Source organism: Bombina bombina, chromosome 4 (genome assembly GCF_027579735.1).
Source record: "Bombina bombina isolate aBomBom1 chromosome 4, aBomBom1.pri, whole genome shotgun sequence".
Lineage (NCBI taxonomy): Eukaryota > Metazoa > Chordata > Amphibia > Anura > Bombinatoridae > Bombina > Bombina bombina.
The window spans coordinates 241,052,388-241,067,829 of NC_069502.1; the positions used below are offsets into that span (position 1 = coordinate 241,052,388).

At 40.4% G+C, this 15,442-nt stretch overlaps 1 protein-coding gene across 2 annotated transcripts in view; it reads left to right on the plus strand.

Moving 5' to 3' along the window:
* Nucleotides 1-13,984, plus strand: part of PIK3CB (phosphatidylinositol-4,5-bisphosphate 3-kinase catalytic subunit beta) — an 869,120-nt gene extending 855,136 nt beyond the window's left edge. For both annotated transcript variants that reach the window (XM_053709855.1, XM_053709854.1), the window contains 5 exons: nucleotides 2,099-2,266; nucleotides 10,580-10,703; nucleotides 11,410-11,555; nucleotides 11,869-12,001; nucleotides 12,309-13,984. In XM_053709855.1, coding sequence (XP_053565830.1) covers nucleotides 2,099-2,266; nucleotides 10,580-10,703; nucleotides 11,410-11,555; nucleotides 11,869-12,001; nucleotides 12,309-12,446 — 709 coding nt within the window. In that variant the 3' untranslated portion in view covers nucleotides 12,447-13,984. The remainder of the gene's footprint in view (nucleotides 1-2,098; nucleotides 2,267-10,579; nucleotides 10,704-11,409; nucleotides 11,556-11,868; nucleotides 12,002-12,308) is intronic.
* Nucleotides 13,985-15,442: the final 1,458 nt, after the last annotated feature.

Genomic DNA, 15,442 nt, shown 5'->3' on the forward strand with positions numbered 1-15,442 from the left:
ATGCCATGCCTCCTACAAACTATACAGGACATATTGACATTCATTCACAATCAATCATAATGATTGTCTGTGAATGAATGTCAATGTCATGGTTGTAAATGATGCCTGATGAGCCTGTCACATACCTCTCAATATTTTAAAATTTGAAAGCGGGACACCCCCGCTGGCTGGAACTGTTCTGGAGGATGAGCAAAGCTGCCCCAGCATGCATGGGGGATTGAAGTGTCGCGACGTGTAGAGACGGCACTACACACGTGTTGTGATGGGTGGGGGTTCCTTCCAAGTGTGAACACGGGTCGGGGAAGCGAGCTGCCGCTGCGCTGTTACCCTCAGTCATCATCTCACTCAAAATAAAAAAAACGGCCCAGAATAAAAAAACAAGCAAAATTTAAAAAATATGTCACACTGTTGTCAGTCTGCCGCGGCACTCCTGAGGATCTCTCACGGCACACTGGTTGAAAAACACTGGTATAGCAGACCATAGCATAGGCCAGTCATTTCAATTGTAAGATTGGCTGTCTCTGCTGCATATTTTGCCTTATTTGCCATATTGTTACCCACAGAAGTCAACATCAAGAATCTCTTTCATCTACTGTGGGCCCCATAGCTCTGTTAATGTTTTAACTCCCTTTCATAGTCTGCCTTGAGGAACTCTGTATATAGTTTTAACTTCAGCCTTCAAAATTAGACCATTGTCTATTGTTTAGTAATTAATAGAACATTGCTATAAAGTAATTTGCGATATAGTGAAATATTTATTTTCTTTTTCTCTTTTATGATGCACCACTTTGTTAAAGAACCATTTTATATAGCAGTGATTAATATAGTGGTATCACTATGTATAAAAAAACCCTATGAGAACTCTAATGAAAACTACACACTTTAAGTGAGTGTTGACAAATTGCTTTTAGCTAAGGGAATTGTCACTAATACCTTAAAATAGCCAGTCCTGACAGGTGTGTGGTTAGGCACCGTTATGCATGCTCCCTCGTTACATGGGGAGCTGCCCTCTCCCTGACTCCTGTCAAAATGTCTTCTGACAAGGAAGTTTGTATAATCCCCTCCTGCTGCTCCTCTGGGGATCTCAGCTGTCATCTTATGACCTCTGGAAGGGAAGTTACTGGCTTTCTGCCTGTGAATGCAGCTATGCTGGCGCGATCTGCTGTCATAAAGTAAAGCCAAATGACCCTATGAACCTGATAACACTTCAATTCAACTTGTCGCCTACAAATCTTGGCTTTCAAACACTAATAACTATAATGCTCTACATTTTGATCCCGTCATTGATGAAAGAAACAAATATATTAGTGTACTTCTGATTATGCACCCTGCAGAACTAAACACTGAAGTTTGTATTTTATTTAAAAATATAAGGGCATAGTTAACATTGTAAATAGTATTTGGGGGAATAATACTGTAGGTTTTTCTCTCTTGCATTTTTTTGTATATAATGCAGGGGTTAACTAATTTATTTTAAAAATGGATGTTAGAATACAGAGGAGCCCGCTACACGCTATTTAAGAGCTAAGGGTGTTCATACTTCTATAGAAGAATCCTAAAATTGGGGAGCAAATAGTAAACTTTTTTGAACCAAGGCTCTTGGTATAGGTCAAGCTCTGTTACAGAATACAAATATTGCAGCAAATTAGTGTAAATATACATAACATGTACACATATTTTATGGAACCCAATATCCAGAATATAGGTTCAGAAAAACTCATATTACCAAAGTCTTTGTTACATCATGATGCTGCACCTTTATAGATATGTTTACTCTTTAGCCCATTATACATGACAATGCTTATCTTAAAGCCTTAAAGGTGTAATAAGAATTTCAGTAGGAATTACATTACACCAATCTGTTTTACTAATGTATTCATGTAACACAGTTTTATTCTGTTGTAATGTGTCGTTTAAAGATAGGTGGTGAACAAAGACATTTCTGTTTCCAAAAAGGATATTAATTAGTCTTAGAAATTCTGAATGAAGTACTATGTAAATCTGCAGTGTGGCAATACCTTCATTTGGTATTACTATGGTGATTATGCAGTCAAAATTTAATTTAGATGCTAAGTTACTCACATGTTCTGCGTTTCAGAATTGTGCCTTATGGATGTCTGGCAACAGGGGATCGATGTGGTATGATAGAAGTTGTGTCTGCGGCAGAGACTATTGCTGACATCCAGCTGATTGGCTCCAATCTTGCAGCTGCAGCTGCCTTCAACAAAGATGCTCTGCTGAACTGGATTAAGGAGTTCAACTCAGGGTAATTTCACATTGCAAATAAATAATGGTAAACTAAAGAATGAATGGTCCTGTAAACTAACCACGTCACACCACTGTAAATGACTGTGCCCAGAGATGCAGTGTCCCCTCAGCCAGCAGTTAGTGGTAGAAGGTGCAGGATAATATCCAACATTGTTGTTCGAAACTGCAGCAAAAAATGAGGGATTACTTTGAGTAATAGATCACTGTGCCAGAAGATAACATTTAACTGATTATAGTTTCTGTAAATTAGAATACATTGTATGGTGTTCAGTGTGATCAGTGAGTTTTCTAATAGATGCCCTATAACATCTAATGGTTTTTGACTCTGCCCCTAATGAAGCTGTCAAGAGTTGCAGACTAATCACTATCAATGCATTCAGTGACTTATAGCAGATGCAACATAACTTCCAATTTTAATAACTTACTTGCACTTAACATACAGAATACCCCTCACATAATGACTGTCATATTCAGTACAAGTGGTTAGTGGGAAGTTTCTTTTTTGTAGTAGGTAGAACTTCAAGAAGTTTCTAGGAGCCATATTTATACTTTCTTCCCTGCTTACTTTTAGTTCTATTTCTACCTATTTGGAGTTCAGTAGCACCTCCTGCCCTAACAAATGCAGAAAGATGACTGTTACCCTAGTCAGTAGGTATTATTATTATTAGGTATTATTGGTTCAAAAAATGGCTGCCACTCTCTGTTATTGCTGTCTTTAACCAATTTGGGCCCCATTATACAGGCCCACTAATGCAGAACGGTATATCCTGGGTTGATGATGATAGTTTAATGTGGCTTTACTTTTTGATTACCTACTGTTAGCCCTCAAGATCAGTGTTTCTTACAGTAGCACAGGGATAGACAAACCAGAGAGCTACTGATACCTTACAATTAGGCCATGGTGCCCTGGTTTAGAGCCCCCAAGAAATTTATATTGTTGTGGCTGGATCCTTTCTAGGCTTCACAGCTGTGAAATACAAATCCATCTTTTATTGTGTTATTATTTAATGCCTAGTCAGGAGCACACATATATATGTGAGAGAGAGAGAAAAAAGAGAGATAGAGAGAGAAAAAAAGAAATATTAATGGCTAGCTCCAAGATTTTGGACCCTGCAGTATCATGTGAGGTCTGTGGTAGGTTAATTAAGATGTGCCCTTGCTAAATGTATTAGAGTTTCTATTACCCTACATTTACCAGGCTACCAATTAGGCTCCAAATACATCATTCACATTCCTCAGGTTGCATATGCCTTGAGGGTGGAAGATGTTGGTGTACTTCAAGTAATATTACTGATTGTGTTTATTTTCTTCTTAAAACGGGGAGAGTCCACAGCTGCATTATTTACTTTTGGGAAATACAGAACCTGGCCACCAGGAGGAGGCAAAGACACCCCAGCCAAAGGCTTAAATAACTCCCCCAGTTCCCTCATCCCCCAGTCATTCTTTGCCTTTCGTCACAGGAGGTTGGCAGAGAAGTGTTGGAAGATTTCGGAGTAGTCTCTTATGGAGGGTAGTACTCTTTGAGATGGGACGGGAGTTTTAAGTAGTCCTGTCAGCCTCTCAGTGAGAGCATGGATGAAAGTTAGAGTCCGGAGATGCAGGGAGAGTCTTTCTGCGAAACCATCCCGACTCATATTAACAGCTCCATAAACAATCAGCGTTGACGAGTTTCACTGCCTGCTTTTCTTCACTCAAGTCCATGTCAGAAGCAACGCTACTATCTGTCAAACTTGAAGGACTGTGTTACTGTTCCACGGCATAGATTCCGGTAAGATCGTTTCATTTGTCTTTCTCTGTGGGAATTTAATGTAATGATAGAACACAGGGTCTCAGTGGGACTCCTTTATCTTTATGGAATCTAGGGTTAATATCTCCTGAGGGGGGTTATTGAACAGTGGAGTATTTTAATCATGTTTGTTATGTGATTCTGTCTGCTTATGTGTAGTGATGGTGGGGCTCATAACTTTTACGGAACATAGAGGGTTTTAGAGCTACGCATTTCTTGATGGGACTAGTGCACTTTTCCTTGGCCTGTGGGTTGCACCTTGTGACTGGGAATGGTCACATTTTCGTTGTCCTTTTCCGTATTCTTGCCCAAGTGTCGGTGGAGAGGGTCTGTTCTCTACTTGTCTGGGTCATAGGAGGTGGTGAGTGCCCCAGCCATTGGGGGGTGTGAGGTTCCAGTTGTTTTTGTCCAAATTTGCCTGGTCAAGTTATAGAGGATTCTGATTTTTCTGAGGAGGATTTCTCGGATTTCTTATTCTCTTACCTGCTTAGATTGTCCGGAGGCCCAGGTAATCCAGCCTAATCATTTATGTTCCGTATGCCATAATAGAGTGCTCTTCTCTCCCTCTGGGGAGAGTTTAGAGACCACTGAGCCGTCTGCCTCTGAGGATTCTGTGCCCTCTGTGAGGTGTGTTCCCTGGATTTTTCTGTTCCTACACAGGCAGTTGTCCCAAAAACCATTACCCCTTCTCTGGAATGAGGTTTCTTTCCACCAGAGGTTGCTGCTCGGTTGCGCATGGCCATATTGGTGGCGTTGGCGCATTTACAACTTCTTGAGGGCCAGCATAGAGCTTATCCATGTCCTCTTTTCCTGGGGGCGCCAGGTGAGACTGGCCTTTCCTCTGGGGTAGCGGTTCCCTCTGAGGATTCAGGGGTACAGCCGTCAGGATCGGGGTCTTCAAATGCCCCACCAGGAATGAATTTTGCCTTTAGAGTCAGTCTGACATGCTTGCATGTACTGCTGAGGCAGCTACTGTAGGCTTTGGGGGACTTCAGTCTTCATTTGCCACCGGATCCTCAATCTTCTGATTCTGATGGCGAATAGTGCTAGACGAGTGGAGGAATGTGATCATTCTCCTAATTGTCTTTGTTTGTGTATCTATTCCCAGTTCTGAGCTCTTGAGGAATCAGGCCTCTGACAGGCTGGCCCTGTTAGTGTCTCTATTTCTTTTCTTGGCATTCACCTGCGGGTGTGGCCTTACTTTCTTTTGATCCGGTTAGGATGTGTTTCTTTTATTTCCAGAGCTCGAGACTGTTTTAGCCTTTCCTTTTTCTTTCTGGGATTTTTAAACTAGCGATGTATGGTCGCGATGGGTGTTACTTTTGGCGGAAGTCACGAAGAAGAAAAAACATTTTTAAGAAGACAATGTTTAAACCTTGGAGCTTTTATTGTCTGCTGTTTGTCTGTTTGTTTAGTCTAGCCCTGCTAGGATTTAGAACTTTCAGTTAACCCTTGAACAGTTTGTTTGTACCCTAGTCAGCAGGCTGGTCATGGTTGGGTACTGGTTCACTCTGTTCGTTGAGGTTATATCAGACATTTTGTATCCTTGACAATGGGCTGGCCCTGTTTTGGTACTAAGTTTGCTTACCTCTTGTTTCAAGGTTGTTTTTTCTTGTTTTCCATAAGTTTTATAGGAGGCCCTTCTATCCTAGATATAAGGCTGGTCCTACGTTATTTCATCTTGGTGGGGCGTCCGATGTTGGTCGTACTCAATACTAAGTGTTTTGTCCCTGCATAGCTTTCATGGTTTGCTGGGATTACGAATTCTGCTATGGCAGTATGTTTTTGTAGTTCCTGAAGTCCTTGGACAGGAGCTAGAGTCCTCCCTCCCAAGGGGGGAGGATCAGATGGCTGCATGGAGCTCTCCACTACCTGGTGTAGGGGGTGATTATTCCCCCCTATTAGTACTCCTTGTGGATCGGATTGTCCGATTTTCAGATCTTTCAACAGTGTTTCTCTCCTCTTTTTTTGAGGATTGCTATGCTTTTCACTTCCCCTTGTTTGGGGTAAGACTTTGGTCATTTGCTTGCGGAGACTAGGTTCTTAGGGACCGTTTTTGTCCTTGCAGTATCCCGTTTTTGATCATATATACTTGGGGATCTGGAGGATTGTTATGCAGTCTCTTTTGCCGTCTACTGATAGGAGTTTATTTGTTAATTCCCTGAGCTGCAGGTTTTCTGAGGTTGATCCAGATGGGATCTTTCGAGACTGTCATATCGCTCAATCTTGGAGTTCTGATCTTTTGGGTCCTTCCTTTGTCTTATGACTTTGTGGGGGTTATCTTAGAGGCCTTTTGGGGCTGAGTGGACAGCCATTGGGATACATCTTGAGTGATCAGAGTTCAAGACCCCATGGGGTATAGCATGCATCAACTTTGTTGCAAATTTAATTTCCAGGTAATTTTGTGGTTGCTGCCCAGGGTTTTTGGTCTTGACCCGGCACCTGGTTTTGGGGGTCCGGTTTTTTAACCTAGTCCTTGTCTTTGACTTGGCATTTTGGTTACTATGTTTTCAAGATTTTAATAGTCTTGGATCTGTCCGGCGTTCAGCAGCAGGCTTGTTTCCCGGTCCTGGGGAAATCTTCTTGTTCCTACTGGGGCGGTTCTTTTTCTGTCTCTGGAGAGATGGAGGAGTTTTCCTGGGAATTTCTTTGCTGGAATATTCCTGGGTTTTCTTCATTTTCCTTCTATTTGGAAGGATCTGGTCTACTGCGCCTATCCAGTTGGCTCCTCCTGAGGTAGTCTTCCTCATCTGACTCTAGGAGTTCAGTAGGTTGAGGGTTTCTCTTGTCTGCAGTGTACCCTCCCTTCGGGTTTCTGAGGAGTAATCAGGATAGGTATCCTGTATCCAGGGTTAGTCTCTCCGGGTGTAGGTGCCTCCTTCCTGTTTCTTTTCCTGAGAAACTCGTGGTTGGAGATTCATTATCTTTTCTCTGGGCCTTGTCGATGCTGGGATTTTTTAATCTCTTTGTCCTTGGGACATTGACAGTCGCTTCTGTGATAGGACTGTTCGATCGGAGTAGGGTTTAGGAATTCTGACTGCTCTGTTTGGGCATCGACCACGTATCTTGTCTCCCGAAGGATCCTTACTTAGGTTGGGAGGCCTTGCAGTTGGTTCAGGAACCTTGCCTTAGTGGGTAGTTGGTTCTTCCTTATTGGTCAGGGTGTTGTCCTCCCTTACCTCGTTTTCTAGTAGGGGGGGGGAGTTGGTCAACCCTGTTTTCTGAGTTTTTTTTCTCTTGTTCTTTTCCAGGAATGTCCTGGAGCAAGTTTGCTAGATACTCGGTTGGCTAGTTACTATGGTTTGACGTTTAGTCTGACTGCCTATCCGATGGAAGCCTGCGGCTTTAGTTTGTGGCGTAAACGGATGGTACTATTCTGTTCCTGTTCTGCTACCAGGGTTTTTTATGACCTACGGGTGTTCAGTTTCTCTGTGCTAGTTAGCCTGTCTATGGTAAGGTAGTCTTGTTCTACCTTTTTGTCCTTTTGGGATTTTGGTTCCGCTTAAGGCTTTACATTGGTTCTTTTTGGATCCATGTAGGAGGTGATCTGGAATTTTTCCTTTCTTTGCTCTCCTCCGTCGCTAGAGTATTTTCTACGGGACTTTGTCCTATTGCAGCCTGGTAGCCGCTCTTTTTCGAGTTATGCTAGGGCTTCTCTCTCTGTTTTGTCCTTGAATATTCAGGGATTGTTTCTGGAGGCTCTTTCGGACCTTCTTGTCTGATTCTTCCCTTCTTTCAGTTGGGGAGAATGTGGTGTGGGAGTTGGTTTGTTGTTTCCCTTGCCATTGTTCAGGGAGAGGTTTTTATTTGTATGCTTCTAGTGAGTGGGACTTTGGTCTCCTCAGAGGCTTTTGTGCTCAGTGGAGTCCAGAATTTAGATTGATCTCTAACTGATCCTTATGGTTCTAATTGATGGGCAGTTACCTTGTCCTCTTTCCATATTTTTGTTCTTCCTGCTTCTGTTGAAGTAGTTTTTTATTGGGTATCCGGGTTAGGTCAGGCTGTGGTGCCAACAGATTGGGTTGCCTTTTTGTTCCTGCCCGTATGCATTCAGTGTCCTCTGTAAGCTTGGGTATTGATTTCCCAAAAGTAATGAATGCAGCTGTGTACTCTCCCCGTTTTAAGAGGAATAACTTAAATTATGCTTACCTGATAATTTTCTTTTCTTCTGTACGGGGAGAGCTCCCCGCGTGTTTTTTTGTGTGGGCGGCCTTAAATTCCCTGTAAGTTTATTTTATTGTTGTGCTTGATGCTACCTATTTGCTACTGGTTGAAAGCAGCATTTTTTTTTTCAGAATAGTTGGTTATCATGCTGCTTGAACATGGCAGATAGGTTTTCCACTAATACAGGTTAGACAGTGTCTTTACTGCTACCTGATCCAGACAGCTTCTCTTTCTCCTACATTCCTACTTCCATTCCATACATCTCCTACTTTTTACTTCTCCTTTGCAGATACAATAAAGCCTCTAAGCAATTTCTTTTTTAAGATATGATGAGTCCATGGATTTCATCCTTACTTGTGGGATATTCTCCTCCTGGTCAGCAGGAGGCGGCAAAGAGCACCACAGCAGAGCTGTATAAATAGCTCCTCCCTTCCCTCCCACTCCAGTCATTCTCTTTGCCTGTGTTAGTTAGATAGGAGATGGCAAAGTTAGGTGTTAGTAAAGATTCTTCAATCAAGAGTTTATTATTTTTAAAGTGGTGCCTTTGAGTACTATTTTGTGCTAGGGTGTAGCCTAGACCAGATCAGTCTCTTCAGTAAAAAGAGAAGCATTTGGTGGCTTTAAAGCAATAGGAACTGGTGGGACATAATTCTCACTGTGCCTCCTATACATATTTGCTGCCCTAATACAGATAGCCTAAGCTCTTTTAACTTTGATCTTTGTCCACAGGGCTATGGGAGGGAGAGGACCTCTGAAAACCTGCTGGACAGCCATGCTGTCGCACAGCATTTCAGGTAAGTGCTAACTTTTTCTGGGGGCAGAAAGCTCAGAATAAGTTGGAGCACTTTATTTTCTATACTCAGACCCTCTGTTAATGGGCTCCTTATAGGGGTTGCCGCAATATGTCTCCTAGTGTAATAGGGGTTACTTGGTCGGTATGGAAGGCACTGGGGCTAACTTTAACTCTCCTTCTGGCGGTCCATACTTATAACGGTGACCGACCGGGAGATTTCTTATGGGCTGTAATGCTTGAGCTCAGTGTGAGGGGAATTCCCTTTTATTATTTGTCAGGGGATTCGATGTACTGACAGACTGAGGCTCTGTGTGGGGGTACTTTTATGTTTTACACGGACCATGCAGTATGGCTGCTCAGTTAGTTTTTTCTCCCATAGGCTCCATCTTTTAGTAAAGCCCGGGAGTTTTCCGTCTGTAACGCCCACGATGGTTGGGACTATGATCATGTTAAGACGGCTCCAGTTTTACTATTTTGCCGTCCGGGAGTTTTTTTCAGCCTGATACGCCCACTATCTTGTCCCTCCCGTTTCATCCTTGTACTATAGCTTTGGTATTGTATCCCACAAGTAAGGATGAAATCCGTGGACTCATCGTATCTTAAAAAAGAAAAGAAAATGTATGCTTACCTGATAAATGTATTTCTTTTTGGATACGATGAATCCATGGCCCGCCCTGTTTTAATGAGACAGGTTATTTAATTTTTATTAAACTTCAGGCACCTCTGCACCTTGGCTTTTTATTTCTCTTCCTAACTTCGGTCGAATGACTGGAGTGGGAGGGAAGGGAGGAGCTATTTATACAGCTCTGCTGTGGTGCTCTTTGCCGCCTCCTGCTGACCAGGAGAAGAATATCCCACAAGTAAGGATGAAATCCATGGACTCATCGTATCCAAAAAGAAATACATTTATCAGGTAAGCATAAATTTTCTTTTTACAATGTAGACCCTTGGTCTTTCATAAACAAGTTGACAAGTATTACCAGTATGCATCTTTGTAATCAGTATTATGTACAAAGGTCATGCAAGAATTATTTTTTCAGACATAAGTAGGGGTTTTGTTAAACCCACCCATTCTACAATATGGTACTGTACTGAATATCACAGCGTGGGAGTAAGAGACAAAATAGTATTTATGGTCACAATAAATTTCACAATAATATGTTCACAATAAATTTCTTTATACTTACTGATATCATAGATACAGCTAGACATGTCTGTTTTTGTTTTCTATTTCCCAAAATCTTGTTTGGGACAATTTCTTTCTTTCTTTCGTTCTTTCTTTCTTTTTTTCCTTTCTCCAAATAGGTTTAAATTTCTTTGTATGTAAACTGAACAGTTGAGAATATGACCTTAGTTTTTAAGACAAAATTGATCATGAATATGTTTGTGTAAGGTTTCATATTTTATAGTACTAAATATACTCACTAACTGTAATAGATGGAATACACAGTCTCACACTACACTGTTATATGTAATTCATAATATCTGAGCTGTCCAGTCTTGTTTTCAATGTTAAAATAAGATACAGCAGTTTTAGTAGAATTAACATTTTTTCATTCTTCTCCCAGGGACGATCTTGACAGAGCAATTGAAGAGTTCACCTTGTCCTGTGCTGGCTACTGTGTAGCGACTTATGTGCTTGGTATTGGAGACAGACATAATGACAACATCATGGTCAGAAAGACTGGGCAGGTGAGATATCAGAGGTTTGGGGTCTTCTGGGTAGAATATAATAATATGCTTTCCATTATTGTAAAATGCAGGGCAAAATATTGCACAGACATTCTTAGAGAGTGGACTGCAGTGGCAATATGCTGTTGTTTTAGATATACAGCCTTATGTAACATCAATTTGTGTACTAAATCAAATATTGTATGTGTTAGATCAGTGGTTTTCAAAATGTGAGAGGGGGCGCTAGAGCATATAAGGAGAGGAGTGGGAGTAGTGACACTTTGCACTATCCTATGGAAACCACAAGGAGCAGCTGACTTAGGCAAAACATAGAACGTTTTATAAGAGCTGACAATGACACTTGCCATTTAGGGATTGAGGTTGAAATTACTCAGACTGCATTTCATATGTTGTCTTGTTGCACTTTACACAGGAGTAACAGAGTGCAAATTGAAATGTGAGTGAAGCTCTTTTGGCTGAGCAGAATCAGCTCTTAAAAGCTGTGTATGAACCCTGGATTCAATTTAAAGTCCCCAAATTAAAACTGAAAATAAATATAATTTTCTTTAAACAGAAAAAATAAAATAACATCTATTATGGGGGGAAGGGCACTGTTATATTAAACTTCAACAGCACTTTTTTTTATTTAATCATGTAACTTTCTACTTATATACAGATTGATAATTATTATAAATGAATTACTCTGTTTTGTCTCCTTGAACTCCAGCTTTTCCACATTGACTTTGGCCATATTTTGGGAAACTTCAAATCCAAGTTTAAAATTAAGAGGGAGCGTGGTCCCTTTATTCTCACCTATGATTTCATCCATGTCATCCAACAAGGAAAAACAGGGAATACAGAGAAATTTGGCAGGTGAATTCTTCACTCTTTCTAAAGTGTTTCTTTGGGACCTAGATTCAGAACATTTCTCTGATTCATTCAGGCCTTCCTTTAAAACTTTGTCTTCAAAACAGAATAGCAGTGATAGTGACTTGAAATAATGTCTTTCATACCATATTAGTATGCAGTAATTGTTGTGTTCCCATCTCTAAACTATGGCAAAGCAATACATTTGAGTTCCCTGCTACATACCAGCTTATTGACATTTCATCCTTATAGCTGTGTAAGTATTTTATGCAATACATTCTTCCAAACTTTCTCTAACTGTACTGCACTGTCTATACAGGTTCCGTCAGTGTTGTGAGGATGCTTACCTTATCTTGCGCAGGAACGGGAACCTCATCATCACTCTTTTTGCTCTCATGCTGACAGCAGGACTTCCAGAGCTGAGCTCTGTGAAAGATATTCAGTATGTAAAGGTAAGGAGCCTATCTGGAGTGCTCCAAGAAGGAATAGCAGTATTACAATTCTGGGGATGTTTCTGGTTCTTCCTTAAGGAAAACCAGTCTTAACTTCATCAAAGTATGTGATGCTAACTGCTTCATTACATAAGTTAACGTAAACATTCCACATAATGCAGGAAAGGGAATCCTACCAATTATTTAAAGATGCTAGAGGGAATACAAGCAAATAAAATGTCAGTTAATGAACATATACTTCTTATTGTGTAACACATCCTCTTTGCATGTGTGGCAAAGGCTGACTGGCACATTTGTTTCCTCCTAGGACTCTCTGGCCCTTGGGAAAACAGAGGATGAAGCACTTAAGCAATTCCGACAAAAGTTTGATGAAGCTCTAAAAGAAAGCTGGACGACCAAAGTGAACTGGATGGCTCACACTGTCCGTAAAGATTATAAGGCTTAATGGAGCAGTTTATGCCAACACTTGCCTATTGAGTATTTCACACACTAGCTCCAGGGATGCGCTAGATTAATGTATTTATCTAGAGGAACCTGTGCCACAGTGGACTTACAACTGCAGTCCAGAAGTTGTGATACGCCTGTGTTCACCGAGAGTAAGGAAAGGTCGAGACAGAAGGCAGATGTCTTCTGTTTTTGGACTCCATTCTTAATGAGTTGATTCTGCTGCTTTCTCAACTGGGAAGATTTGCACAAAGGGATGTTACACTGGTCCAGTAGTCATTAAGAAATACCTTCAAGGAAGAGAATCACTGCCTTTTTTTTTTTTTGACTCAGCTTTTGCACACATTATCGTCTGATATTTCAATTAGAAAAAGTATGTTTTTTTCCTAACCACAAGGCACAAGAACTCAGGAGTTCAGGACATATTTTTTTTTTAAATTTCAGACTTCCTTAGTACTTTGTAATAGTTTAAGCCCTGTCCATAGCACCGCATCTAACGCAGACCAAACAAAAATGAGTCCGTTTGTAGGTTAACAGTCTTGTTTACCTCTCTAATAAGTCTTCTAGGCGCCACATACAGCTAGACTGGCAATTTCATTTTACTAATCTCCAGTTTGTGTTCAGATCAGCCATGACCACATTCCATGTTGCACTGTTGGGTGTGTTTATGTGGAATACTTGGCTTCCTAATAGCAGATGTCTTCCTCTGTATTCCGCATCACTTGTTCATTGGGCTTTCATGAATACTATACCACAGAAATCTTTATGACCCTTCCTTCATACACTAAGGTTGAATGGTATCTGTAGAACATGTCATCGTATTAGACTGTTTCAAGGCATTGAATTAAAGAGAGCTTACAGTTGTCTCTGGCAGCTCAAATGTTAATTGCCACTGTTCAAAAAAAGTGTAAAAGGATGCAGCCATGTTGAATTTCTTTCCCCTTTTGAAATGGGGTTTTGGGCAGACAGAGTTACTGAGTTACTTGACATCAATGTGCAATGCAGCAGACCAATGTTTAGTCAGCTGCTAATGGAATGGATGAATGTGTATGCCTGGATATTTCTACTAAAACTGAATTGTCTGATTTGCACCTGAAAGTATAAAGTATATTATCAAGGTGAATAAAGCAAGGTAGAAAGAAAAGTACTATTTATTCCATGCTTTTATTTTTATTATGTTTTTTAAACAGGAACATTTTTATGAAATTCCATCGGGAGTTACAAACTTTTTCCAATATTTATGAATGTTCCTGAGAATGTGTCTTCCTGGTAGAAGACCAAACTCTTCGCTACAACAGAAACTGTGTTTAGACAGAGATGCTCTAAGACTTGCAAAGACCCCTGCAGGTCTTTTTTCCTGCTTACTACTTGTCGTTGGAAACCAACAAATAATGTGTTACACTGGAAGCTATAAATATGTATATGATGCCTCAGATTAAAAAGCTATTTTAAAATGCAAATTTTAATGATTTTACACTGTAAGAAGGGCATGTGGCCTTCTGAATTAGACTAATAAAAATGCTGTGTAAAATGTCTGGAGTTACAGTTTCGGAGGGAAAGTTTGTGACCAAACGTTTACTATAGCACTTACCCAAAAGCGGTAAAAACTGTTTTTAAACCATGTTAATCCTTTTTACTTGCTTTTAGGCACAAAACAATTTTCTACGTCTAATGAAATATGCATAACCACTTAGATTTGTTTTGTAGAAACTTAAAGCTATATTAATAAAATCAAAAATGTTTATTATAATCCTCACACTATACAATAGTAGACTGAAAATAAAATCAAGTTGCATTTATTCTGAAGAATATGATTAGAGACCGTTTTCTATGGCAGAAGCAGTGTAAAACATGCAACTAGTAATACTTTTATTACATAGTAGGATATAATCTCAGAGCGGAGTATGTTTTTCTTTCATGTAATTAGCAAGAGTCCATGATCTAGTGACGTATGGGATATACATTCCTACCAGGAGGGGCAAAGTTTCCCAAACCTCAAAATGCCTATAAATACACCCCTCACCACACCCACAAATCAGTTTTACAAACTTTGCCTCCCGTGGAGGTGGTGAAGTAAGTTTGTGCTAGATTCTTCGTTGATATGCGCTTCGCAGCAGGCTGGAGCCCGGTTTTCCTCTCAGTGTGCAGTGAATGTCAGAGGGATGTGAAGAGAGTATTGCCTATTTGAATTCAATGATCTCCTTCTACGGGGTCTATTTCATAGGTTCTCTGTTATCGGTCGTAGAGATTCATCTCTTACCTCCCTTTTCAGATCGACGATATACTCTTATATATACCATTACCTCTACTGATTCTCGTTTCAGTACTGGTTTGGCTTTCTACTACATTTAGATGAGTGTCCTGGGGTAAGTAAGTCTTATTTTTGTGACACTCTAAGCTATGGTTGGGCACTTTTATATAAAGTTCTAAATATATGTGTTTAAACATTTATTTGCCTTGATTCAGGATGTTCAACATTCCTTATTTCAGACAGTCAGTTTCATTATTTGGCATAATGCATATGAATAATCAATTTTTCTTACCTTAAAATTTGACTTTTTTTCCTGTGGGCTGTTAGGCTGGCGGGGGCTGAAAATGCTTCTTTTTATTGCGTAATTTTTGGCGCGGACTTTTTTGGCGCAAAAATTTTCTTTGTCATTTCCGGCATCATACTTGCCGCCGGAAGTTGCGTCATTTTTTTGACGTTTTTGCGCCAAAAATGTCGGCGTCACCGGATGTGGCGTCATTTTTGGCGCTTAAAGCATTTAGGCGCCAAATAATGTGGGCGTCTTTTTTGGCACAAAAAAATATGGGCGTCATTATTGTCTCCACATTATTTAAGTCTCATTGTTTATTTGCTTCTGGTTGCTAGAAGCTTGTTCATTGGCATTTTTTCCCATTCCTGAAACTGTCATTTAAGGAATTTGATCAATTTTGCTTTATATGTTGTTTTTTCTATTACATATTGCAAGATGTCTCAGATTGACCCTGAATCAG